At 44.4% G+C, this 12,008-nt stretch overlaps 1 protein-coding gene across 3 annotated transcripts in view; it reads left to right on the top strand.

Moving 5' to 3' along the window:
• Positions 1-7,666, top strand: part of BCAN (brevican) — a 71,734-nt gene extending 64,068 nt beyond the window's left edge. For all 3 annotated transcript variants that reach the window (XM_061606303.1, XM_061606305.1, XM_061606304.1), the window contains exons 11-14: positions 619-701; positions 2,108-2,252; positions 4,854-5,036; positions 7,477-7,666. In XM_061606303.1, the coding sequence (XP_061462287.1) occupies positions 619-701; positions 2,108-2,252; positions 4,854-5,036; positions 7,477-7,499 (434 nt within the window). In that variant the 3' untranslated portion in view covers positions 7,500-7,666. The remainder of the gene's footprint in view (positions 1-618; positions 702-2,107; positions 2,253-4,853; positions 5,037-7,476) is intronic.
• The last annotated feature ends 4,342 nt before the right edge of the window (positions 7,667-12,008 follow it).

Genomic DNA, 12,008 nt, shown 5'->3' on the forward strand with positions numbered 1-12,008 from the left:
AAAACTAGAACAGTATCAATAAATAACAGCACAAAATATCACAAAACAGGCTGAAATCTCAAATCAATTTAATCTTCCAAAATAATAATAATAATGTTCCTAATTCACATTTTCTGAAACAATGTCCAAACTGAAACACACCTATTCTTCAAAATTCACACTTCATGAATATTGTGTTGCAGCTCCCAAGAGTGTGTACATTAATGCATCTGTTAGTGAAAACAGCATGCAAAATACATTATATCAGGCAGAATGTGCACTAAAATGCAAGACAAATTTTCATGAAGGTTTTTGTTTTTTAAGTGCAAAGTGATGCCGAAACTGAACTTAAGACTGGAAAAATGATAAACCAAAATTGACAGATTTGCTCACCCCTTGCCACCTCTAACAACTTTCTTTGAAGAGTGAGGTTACATATTTCAAAACCAAATTCAAGTTTCTGTTCCCCACAATGTGTCAAGGACAGTGCCATCCACTCTAGAATATTGTCCTAGGCAGCCATCTAGAGTCATCTGATGGCACAGCAGGGTAGTTGTTAATACAGATTCACATGGATTCCTCTTGCTGTCACTGCAATTCATTCCTCTTCATCCAGCTGCAAACCTTGTTGCATTCCAGATCGGTACAAGGAGTATCAATGGATTGGTTTGAATGACCGGACAATTGAAGGCGACTTCCAGTGGTCAGATGGGAGTCCTCTGGTAAGTGACACTTGCAAAGAGAGTTTTAAAAGTATTAAGCTGTTGATTGTTGTTATGTCTTCTTATTTTAACTTTTGGCAACCCTATGAATCAGCGACAGCCAAGAGCATCTGTCGTGAATTGCCCTGTTCAGATCTTGTAAGTTCAGGTCTGTGGCTCTCTTTATGGAATCAATCCATCTCTTGTTTGGCCTTCCTCTTTTTCTACTCCCTTCTCTTTTTCCCAGCATTATAGTCTTTTCTAGTGAATCCTGTCTTCTCATGATGTGTCCAAAGTAGGATAACCTCAGTTTCATCATTTTAGCTTGTAGTGACAGTTCTGGTTTAATTTGTTCTAACACCCAATTATTTGTCTCTTTCACGGTCCATGGTATCCGCAAAGCTCTCCTCCAACACCACATTTCAAATGAGTTTGTTTTTCTCTTATCCGCCTTTTTCACTGTCCAACTTTCACATCCATACATAGAGATCGGGAACACCATGGTCTGAATGATCCTGACTTTAGTGTTCAGTGAGACATCTTTGCATTTGAGGACCCTTTCTAGTTCTCTCATAGCTGCCCTCCCCAGTCCTAGTTTTCTTCTGATTTCCTGACAATTGTCTCCATTTTGGTGAATGACTGTGCCGAGGTATTGATAATCCTTGACAAGTTCAATGTCCTCATTGCCAACTTTAAAGTTACATAAATCTTTTAAATACTGTAAAATAAAGGCTTCTGTCCCCTTCAGATCAGTGCAGGCCACCCTAACTGAATTCTGGGAAAGCTGGAACATAGGAACAATGCAGGAAGGTGCCTTATACCAAGTCAGACAATCTATTATTGGGAACCTACTACTAGGAAAATGTAACTGTCCTACAATATATCTCTTTGGTTTTTTACAGCAGTACGCTACAGCTTAACAAAGAGTGAACAAGCACAGCAAGCAGAATAAAGTCAGGGTCAGGAAATCTCAACCCCAGGGGCTTCATGCGGCCCTCCAATGTTCTCTATGCGGCCCTTGGGACACTACCCAGGCCACACTGTCGCCCCAGCCAGTCCCAATCTTTCCAGGCCACACCTGCTTCACACCCAGAGTGTCTTTTTTCTAGGCTAGAATGTATCCCTGAACTCTGAAAATGCCTCCTGCTTGCCTGGAAGGGGGACAGAGAGGGGTGTGTGGGTGTGGTGTACAGAAACCATCCTACTGTACAAAGGGGAATTTGACATCCGTTGCCCTGCCTGCTTTTGGCCCGGCTCACCACTGTTACATGGTCCTCGGAAGGCTGAAAGTGGTTCTTCATCCTTGGAATGTGGTTTTCTCCCATATGTTCCGATTGGGGGGATGACACAGGCCTGGGCCATGGAGAATCTTCTCGCTTGCTGTCATTTATGGACTGTCGGTTTCTCTTTTCCTCTCCCTTGGGTAGCTTTATGAGAACTGGCATCCTGGGCAACCAGACAGCTATTTCCTTTCTGGAGAGAACTGTGTCGTGATTGTTTGGCATGACGAAGGGAAGTGGAGCGACGTGCCCTGTAACTACCACCTGTCCTACACCTGCAAAATGGGGCTGGGTAAGATTTAAAAGCATTGACCTCCGAGATTTCCCCATTATATAGCTTTGGGCTAAGAATTGCCACTCTAGTCCAACACAGATCTTGAGTACTGGAAAACTGATTAGACGTGATTGCTGAGAACTGTCCCCACTAAGCAGCAGGCTTGGGACTGTTATCATCCAACCCGTGGGGAAAAAATAAGTGTTGGCTGATGCACAATGATCTGCATTATACAGCTTGGGGAGATGTCTGTCCTTTTGAATGATTTTGAATAGGGCTCAGTCCTGGGCCCAGTGCTCTTCAATATTTTTATTAATGACTTGGATAAGGAGGTGCAGGGAATGCTTATCAAATCTGCAGATGATACAAAATTGGGAGTCATTGCTAATACCTTGGAAGACAGAAACAAAATTCAAGGGGATCTCGATAAGCTGGAGCATTGGGCTGAAAACAGCAGAATGAAATTAAACAGGGGTAAGTGCAAAGTTCTACACTTAGGAAAAAGAAACCAAATGCACAGTTATAAGGTGGGGGATACTTGGCTCAGCAATACTACATGCGAGAAGGATCTTGGGATTATTGTTGATCACAAGCTGAATATGAGCCAACAGTGCAATGTGGCTGCAAAACAAAAGACAAATGCTATTTTAGGCTGCGTTAACAGAAGTATTGTTTCCAAATCGCCGGAAATACTAGTTCCCCTCTATTCAGTACTGGTTAGGCTTCATCTTGAATACTGTGCCCAGTTCTGGACACCGCACTTTAAGAAGGATGCAGACAAACTGGAGCAGGTTCAGAGGAGGGCAACAAGGATGATCAAGGGATTGGAGAGAAAGCCCTGTGAGGAGAGACTGAAAGAACTGGGCGTGTTTAGCCTTGAGAAGAGAAGACTGAGGGGAGATTTGATAGCACCTTTCAGCTTACTTGAAAGGTTGCCACATAGAGGAAGCAAGTTACAGGAAACCAGATTTCAGCTGAACATGAGGGAAAACTTCCTAGCTGTTAGAGCCATATGACAATGGAACCAGTGACCGAGGAAGGTGGTGGGCTGTCCGACACTGGAGGCATTCAAGAGGCAGCTGGACAGCCATCTGTTGGGTATGCTTTGATTTGGATTCCTGCATTGAGCAGGGGGCTGGACTTGATGGCCTTACAGGCCCCTTCCAACTCTATGATCTGCAGTTAAGCCAATTGCAGAAAATAATATGCACAGTGTTCTGGTCTTCATTGTGGAACCACATTTTCGCTTTCGTGGGTAAGTATTCTGAACATGTGGTGCCAAGTTGTGGGAGAGTAGAAATATCTCAGAAATGGGAGAAAGGTTTCACACATCTCTTTATTATTTAAAAACAGGTTGAAATATTCCTCCTTCTGATGTCTTATACATATAGGCGCATAGGTAATTCACTTTTGGATGTGATGATTTCTGCTGCCTTGGATACCTTTAACAAAAGCTTGTTGGACACATTAATGCCATCATAACACTTAAATGTTATGAACACTCCATGTTCACAGGTGATATAGCTGGGTGCAAACAGGCAGTTGATGACTACCACCTGATGAAATGTAAACATATTTTGAAAGTGATACAAGAGCTGAACTGGCTATCAATAGCTGGAGCAATGTCAGAAAATGCAATTTTAGAGTTTTGGATGGTTGTGTTAATTTGGCATTGTCTTGGTTTTACATTGAAAGAATATTTGTATGCTTTGGAATGGACTCACTTAAAATGAGCTAGTTTGGACTCTGTTCGGACAAGGCCTCTATTCATTCATTTTAAGCTTGTCCATTCAATTTGTCACACTCCTGATTATGTCACTGGGAGTGTGATAAGGCCTGTTGGTTCCTTCTTCCCCAGTCTTCTTACAACTTGACCCCCTGCCACAGGATGTGGTCTGCAGGCCTTTCAAGACCCTCCAACTGCCCTCACAATATTTTTTTGCAAAATGTGCAGCAAAGGCGACATGAAGCATTGCTACTTCAGTGCTAAATTGAGCTCAGATTCTGCAGGAACATAATCCCAGGCACCAGGGGAAAAGGGGTGGGGTGGGGTTTGGCATTAATTACAAGGTGAGACTAAAGTTAAATAAATTTGGACTCAGTTTGTTATTAGCCCAGAAGTTCTGAACTGGGAAAGTTGGTACCCTAAACTAACTTTGAGTGTATCACTTGTTCTGACCTTTGCTAACCTGCTGGGACTGCAAATGATTCAGAAAAGTGGTTCCCAAACTCCCCCCCCCCGACCAGCCACTTGAAAATTGCTGAGAGTCTTGGCGGACCACTTAGTGATTATTCTGCCTGTTGTAGCCATTGTCATTCTGCAGTGCCAGGCGCTGAGTGGTTTTGTTTCTTACACATTTTTTTTATTATATTACAATTTGCATTCCATAGAATTCAAACTCTAACAGAATGAAATACAATATATAAGGAACAAAAGGAGCCATACAGATACAGTTAAAAATCAATATGAATATTGAATGCAATCTCTAGCCACAAATCCACAGACACACAGATCACTGAATGCAGCTCACAGATCACTGGTGGTTTGTGGACCACAGTCTGGGAACTCCTGATTCAGAAGATACCAATAAATGTTGTGCCTGTTTGCCTTCTGTCCAGTGTCCTGCAGTCTACCCCCGGAGGTGGCAGATGCCCAAATATTTGGTAAACTAAAGCGACGCTACGAAATCAATTCTGTCATCCGGTACTGGTGCCAAGAAGGGTTCACCCAGCGCCACTCCCCTGTCATCAGGTGCCAGGAGAACGGGCAGTGGGAGCAGCCGTCATTCACTTGTATCCCAAGTGAGTCTTCGCATGGAAATGGCTAAATCTCTACCTCCTGTGGTGTGTTTGTGGTTGCTGGGTTAATATCACTGTTGCTGGAGGGGGGGCTCTGATGGAGGGGCTTGAACTAGGAACTCTCTTATAGTAGTCTCTGGCAGCAGGCCCCAGGGCCTTACTCTCTGTGCTCCTGGGGCAGCTTTGTAAGGAGAGGCAACTGCCAGCCTGACATCTCCTGCTCTATAGCGCTGCCGCTGCAGGTGGCCAACAGGAGTACTACAGCCTTCAGTTCAGCAGAATCTGATGACGTGGAGAGCCAATAAGGTGTCATGTAACTCTTTCAGACTAAGACTTGCGTTCCTTCTTAACCTATCGGGCTGCATGCCAATGGTGGGTGTGGCCACCTCTTTCTCTCCCCCCCATACACACCTCATCTCCATGCAAAGCAACAGGCCATCCCCAATAATATATGGAGCCGCCTTACACTGAGTCAAATCACTGGTCCATCTGGCCAAGAACTGTCTACTCTGATGGTGGCCAGTGGGAGGACATTCTCTCATTGCCAATAGCAGCTTCACAGGAGCGTTTCCCATCAGGACTGCTGCAGGGGAGGAAAGAGTGAATTAAAACCACAAGATTCAACAAAAGAGGTTATCCTCCATCTGTCTGCCTTTTTTCCTGGCTCCTGCCCTGGTCCCCATTATTGACTTCTGGGGATGCCTTCTTAAAATGTTGTTGGTGTGAATCACTTAGGGCATGTCTTGATCCACAGGGATGACCCCCACCACAGATAGGTGATGGTCCCAGCAAGGGGGAGGTTCCATCGATTATAAAACACCAATAGTGGCACAATTGCACTGGCTGCCGAAAAGTTTCTGGGCCGAGTTCAGGGTGCTGATTTTTAACCTATAAAGCCTTATACAGCTTGGGACCATAATAGTCCCCTGACAAGAATATGCCTAGACCTTACGAGAGTCAACAGAGGCCCTTGTCCATATACCCCCTCTGAGAGAGGCTCAGAGAGTTGTGACAAGGGGCAGGCCTTTTTCAGTTGTGGCTCCCTACCTGCGGATATTGAAGTCACCAAGAACGACAGCCCTCCAACGGCTCCTCCAACATCACCTCCAAGATTGCCTCAGCCAGCTTGGCTGCTAATGAATCGCCCATGGGACTCACAGGGACTGAAGGAGAAAAGTCTTCAGCAGGGTGTCGGGATGGGGGCGGGGTAGAAATTCTATTCAGTTCACATTTAAAGGACAGCCTGCCTAATCCACTCTTTCTGAAACAATATTCAAACCAAAACAGCCATCTTTCAAAATTTGCGGTTTTCTGAATTTTGCAATGCAGTTTTCCATCCAAGTAACGTTTTACAAAGATGCATAAACTTAGGTAAAGTATGCTTTATACAGTGATGCATTATATTAAGGAAACTGCCCTATAAAACTGCGTATAGTAGGTAAAATTCCATACAAATATGTGTTTGTCCTGATGTGTTTGTATGTTCTGTTTTGTACGTTGCCCAGAGTGGCTGGACAACCAGCCAGATGGGCGACTAATAAATCTAATAAATAAATAAATAAATAAATAAATAAATAAATATTAGGAGCACTTTGCCAGTGTGATGTAATGGTTAAGGTGTTGAACTACAACATGGGAGGTAAAAGGTAAAGGTGTCCACGCACTTGTAGTGAGAGTCGTTTCCGACTCTTAGGGTGACGTCTTGCGACGTTTACTAGGCAGACCGTATATATGGAGTGGGATTGCCAGTTCCATCCCCGGCCTTTCTTTACCCCCCAGCATATGCCGGGTACTCGTTTTATCAACCATGGACGGATGGAAGGCTGAGTGGACTTCGACCCCTTTTACCGGAGATTCGACTTCCTCCTTCCGTTGGAATCGAACTCCGGCCGTGAGCAGAGCTTCGGCTGCGTTACCGCCGCTTACCACTCTGCGCTACAGAGGATCTTGTGCAACCTGGAAGACCAGGGTTCAAATCCCCACACAGCCATGAAGCTCACTGGGTGACCTTGGGCCAGTCACTGCCTCTCAGCCTCAGAGGAAGGCAATGGTAAAACCACCACTGAATACCGTTTACCATGAAAACCCTAAGCCATAAGTCAGGATCGACTTGAAGGCAGTCCATTTCCAGTTTGCACAAAAATGCTGATGAATTTTTGGGAAGACTTAATTTTTTTTAAATTGCAACCCGATAAAAAATGTAGAGAACTGAATTTAAGATTAGAAAAATTGCCCATCACTTGCAGGAACAGGCCAGTACACTTGCTTGGGTAGCCATTGCTGGTAGGAAAATTAGGATACTGCAAGCATGTTTCTGTTTTCATTTGGGAAATGAAGGAGGATCTCTTGTAATTCTGAGGGCATGTTCAGCCCTTTTGCCACCATTCATAAGCATAGTGTGACCTGTGCTTCCCCACCCCTCTTCTCTCTCCCCCCCCCGAAGGGATCGATCAACTCCAGGAATGAACATTCATCTGTGACTGTCCATCATCCCAGATTCACAATCAAGTCAGGAATTATTTTACATAAATCAGCATGAACAACCAGCAAGGAATGACAATGGTGCCTTCTGTTTCCCTGTTGTTATTTTTATTGTATAAGTGTGTATATATAAAGAAATTCTAATAACTAAATATTTCCTTTTAAAGATACCCTCTTTCTCAGTGACCAGATAAAATATAACTTTTTACTATGTGCAACTAACATTTTTCTCTCTTTCTCAAAATCGGATTGCATACGTACGCACAATCAAGTTTTTGGAGCAATATATGTGAAAGCACAAGGGTAATCAACCAGAGAGTGGAATTGTTCAGTAACTCTCTGCACACGTCTCTTATTTAATAATAAATAACTGTTGGGTGGTACCCAGAGTCGATACCTCCTCTGTTGGATAACGCCCATGGCTTTGTATCCAACTAAGTGATATTCAGAGCAGGCCCATTGAAATCAATGGACTTAAGCAGGTCATTCTATTGATTTCAGTGGGCCCATTCTTAGCATGACTTAGGTGGGGAAGGACTTCAGAAGAGCCCTGTGGCTGGATCAGGCTGGGGGGGGGGCATTGAGTCCAGCATCCTCTTCTCATGCTGGCTAACAAGGTGCCCCATCTAGGAAGTTCACAAGCAGGACCTGAATGCGACAGTAACTCTCCTCTCCTGCGATTCCCAGCAACAGGTATTCAGAGGCACATTCAACAGTGGAGGTGGAACATAGCCATCACGGCTAGTAGCCATTGATAGCCCTTTTTTAAAGCCATCCAAGTTGGTGACTATCACGGCCTCTTGTGGGAGCAATACTACCCATTGTTCTGATAGCCACAGTCTGTATCACGAATCTTGTTTACCCAGAAGTAAATCCACTTACTCCCAAGTAATATGATGATACACAATCACTGAAGTCACCTGGGTTTGTCTGCTTGCATGCTTTTGACAGGCTTGGTTGACAGAAACAGTAGTGTTGAACATAAATCATAAGGAGCATCTTCCACCTGTGTTGCATGGGCGACCAGAGAAAGCAAGGGACTAGCTTTCACCTGACTTCTTTGGCCCCATCTGTACTATACGTTTAAAGAACTATATTTTAAACTGCCATGTTTCCCCCCAAAGAATCGTGGAAACTGTAGTTTGTGAAGGGTGCTGAGAGTTGTTAGGAGATCCCCTAATTCCCCCTCACAGAGCCATAGTTCCCAGTGGCTAAACTATCAATCCCTCTTCGCAGAGAACTCAGGGAATTGTAGCTCTGTGAGGGGAATAGTGAGTCTCCTAACAACTCTCAGCACCCTTCACACAGGGCCGGATTATCCATTAGGCTTAGTAGGCTGAAGCCTAGGGGCCCGGAGCTCTTGGGGGGCCCATGCATAAGCTAAAAAAAATTATAATATAGATTTTTCATGATGTACAAAAAGAAAATGTTTGCACTTTGCAATCGCATTCATAACGTTCTAAAAGGATGGCTTAAAAGACATAACGCACACCGGGCAAATAAAAACGGTCCATTAAACATTTTATTTTCCATTTTCCATAACTTTACTGCGCCTGTGCGCTGCACCAATATTAAGTATTGATCGCTGTTTTTAATCTTCGCAGTTTGTGGCGTGCACACTGTATGTATAGGCAGGGCCGGTTCTAAAGGGTGGCCACCAGTCCATTACCATAGTAAGGGATTTGAGAAAAATATTGCCTAAGAGGAGAAGGGCCCCCCAAACACCAATTAGCCTAGCGGCCCTCCTCAGCTTAATCCGGCCCTGCCTTCATGAACTACAATTCCTAAGATACTTTGGGGGGAGCCATGGCTGTTTAAAGTGGGGTGATACTGCTTTAAATGTATAGTGTAAATGGAGGCCTTTATCAGCCAGTGCCCCCAGGCAAATACTCGTTAGCGCTCTTTAATTTTTTTTTTGCTGAGTAAAGCCAGGGAACCAGCAAAGGATTCTCCAAACAAAATAGAATAGGGTTTGATAAATTCACAGAAATGTTATTATTTGAACTGGAGTCTTTCATGAATTTTGGGTAGAAAGAGGCTTTCTCCCCAAGTCCTACACCTGATGTTGTTGAACTCTGTCAGGCCCAGCCAGCATGGCCAATGGGCCAGGGATGATGGCAGCTGTAGTCTGGCAACATCTGGTGGGCGCCACGTTCCCCACCCTTCAGCGGCAGCCAGTGGATCCATGCCAGTGGGGCAATGGAATCTGCTCTGGGTTTTAGTCCAAACCTTCCAGGAGCTATCCAAGGTGCTGCACCTACTCCTATGTAAGTGGGGTTCAGTTTGCCACCTAAACCAGGCTTCTCCGTTGTCCCAGTCTGTATTGCAGCACATTGCCTAGGTAACCTGGTGACTCTCCTGGTCTATTCTGACACACAGTGGGAAGAACAAGATTGTTGTGGCAAAGCTTAGTTCGTGTTGCTGGAGGAGGTCAAGAAGCAAAATTAATGTACACGGTGGAGTGGGGCAGTTCGCGGTCTACAAGCCCCCAATCTCAACTCGAAATGTTCCTCGGGGTAATACTTCCGCGCAGACTTAAATCATCTGCCCATCTCACCTAGCAGAATCTTTGCTGGCAGTTAGTCACTTTCTAAGTAAGCCAAACCAGACATTGTTTTAACAATGTGATTAGCAACCATATTGAGGTGTTTTTTTTTTTTTTTTAAATTAAAGGTGCAGGAGGGGCAATTTTCATCAGGAGGGGCGGTTTAATATTCCTGCCACTGTAAGCTTTGGTTCCAATTGAAACATCTCCTGGTGCAGCAATTAAATGTTAACATTAGAGGTAGTCTGACCCTGAATATGGAGGTTCTATTTAGCTATCATGGCTAACAGCAATGACAATACATGTTTTAGTGCTCCTCTGCAAAAACAAAAGAACTGCCATTCTGGCTCAGCCTGTGTGTCGCGTCTCTATCAGCATCCTGTTTCCAAGAGGGCCCAGCCAGATTCCTTTGAGAAACCTGCAAGCAGAACATGAAATCAACAGCTCTTATCTGTTGTTTCTGCCCCAGCAAGCAACTAGAATTCAGAAGTGCATAATGCCTCTGAACGTGGAAGGTCCATTTATTTATTTATTTATTTATTTATTTATACATACTTGTATACTGCCCCATAGCCGAAGCTCTCTGGGCGGTTTACAGTAACTAAGCTATTTAACTATCGTAGCTAACATGGGACCTGCAACAACATGTCGCTGTGTGGATTGTTCCAGATTCTAGCCATGCTCTTTTCAAGGGTACTCCATTCCATTCCACCCGGCTTTTCCATCCCTCCTATATACAAACCAAGCAGTCGATATGCCCTGTCCACTTAACAGGCTCAATCTCCACTTGTGTTTTGGGGGATTCCCCCCCCAGATTCCCCCCAAAGATGTTTTTGTATATTTGCAAACTCTGAGGTTCCTCCAAGTCTGTGGATTAATCCCTCCGCTTATGCATGGATCAGCTTTTTTGGCTACATGAAGACTGCCACTCATTATCAGTATATACCAGGGGTTGAGAGGAGCCTATAGTCCTCAAGATGTGGCCAGATTTCCACTCTCATCATCCCCGACTATTGGCCGTGCCGGCTGGGTTTGATGGGAGTTGGAGTCCAGCAACATCTGGAGGGCACCAGGTATATATGTGATAGCTTCCCTGGTATATATGTGATAGATTCTCCCAACTCACACCTTGTTCTTGCCTCAAGGTTAGAAACCACACTTTTGCACTCAAATTGGGTTGAGTTGTTGCAAGGGATGGAAGGACCTGCCAATGCGAGTTTTCAAAGTGCAATTTTGATAGATTTGTGTTTAAATGCAAACTGAATCGAATTGCATGCCCTTTGAAGCAGAACATGGTCCAGATCTCAAAGCACGGAACAAAACATACATTTTCCTATGAAATATTTTTCACATAACTTTTTTTTAATTAATGGGTGTTAATGAAAGTTATTAATCTTTGGCATTCAGCACTGAACAAATGGGGAGATGTGACTGAGGTTTCATAGTGACTGGAAAAGGTGGACAGACGACCATAAGGCTGGCCTTGCTTCACCTCAAATGGCCACATAGACTGAAGCCCAAGACTTGTTGCCAGTGGCAAACTGTTGCTCTCCTACCGCCTCTGCCCCCCGTCTCTTCCTGCACCCACATCTGGAATGATGCTTCGTTTCCTCTGCTTCAAAATGGAACTTCAAGCCGCAGACCTCCTCTCTTTCCTAAAGTTGCAATTCATCTCCTGCTTTTTGGAACGGATTATCTGGCTACCGATTCCTATCCCTCAACCCCTGGCCATCCTGCTCTTTCTCAGATTTCAAACCTGATCCACACCATGTTTCTGCTCCCAGGTGAACCTGTGACCATAAACAATGGATGTCAACTAAACTAAGAGAGGCTTTTTACAACATAGCTTTGCTGTTCCCAATCTGGTGCCCTCCAGATGTTTTGGACTACAATTCCCATCAACCCCAAACAGCAGGGCTGTTTTGGGCTCCAACTCCCAACAGCTGATG

This window comes from Rhineura floridana, chromosome 22 (genome assembly GCF_030035675.1).
Source record: "Rhineura floridana isolate rRhiFlo1 chromosome 22, rRhiFlo1.hap2, whole genome shotgun sequence".
Lineage (NCBI taxonomy): Eukaryota > Metazoa > Chordata > Lepidosauria > Squamata > Rhineuridae > Rhineura > Rhineura floridana.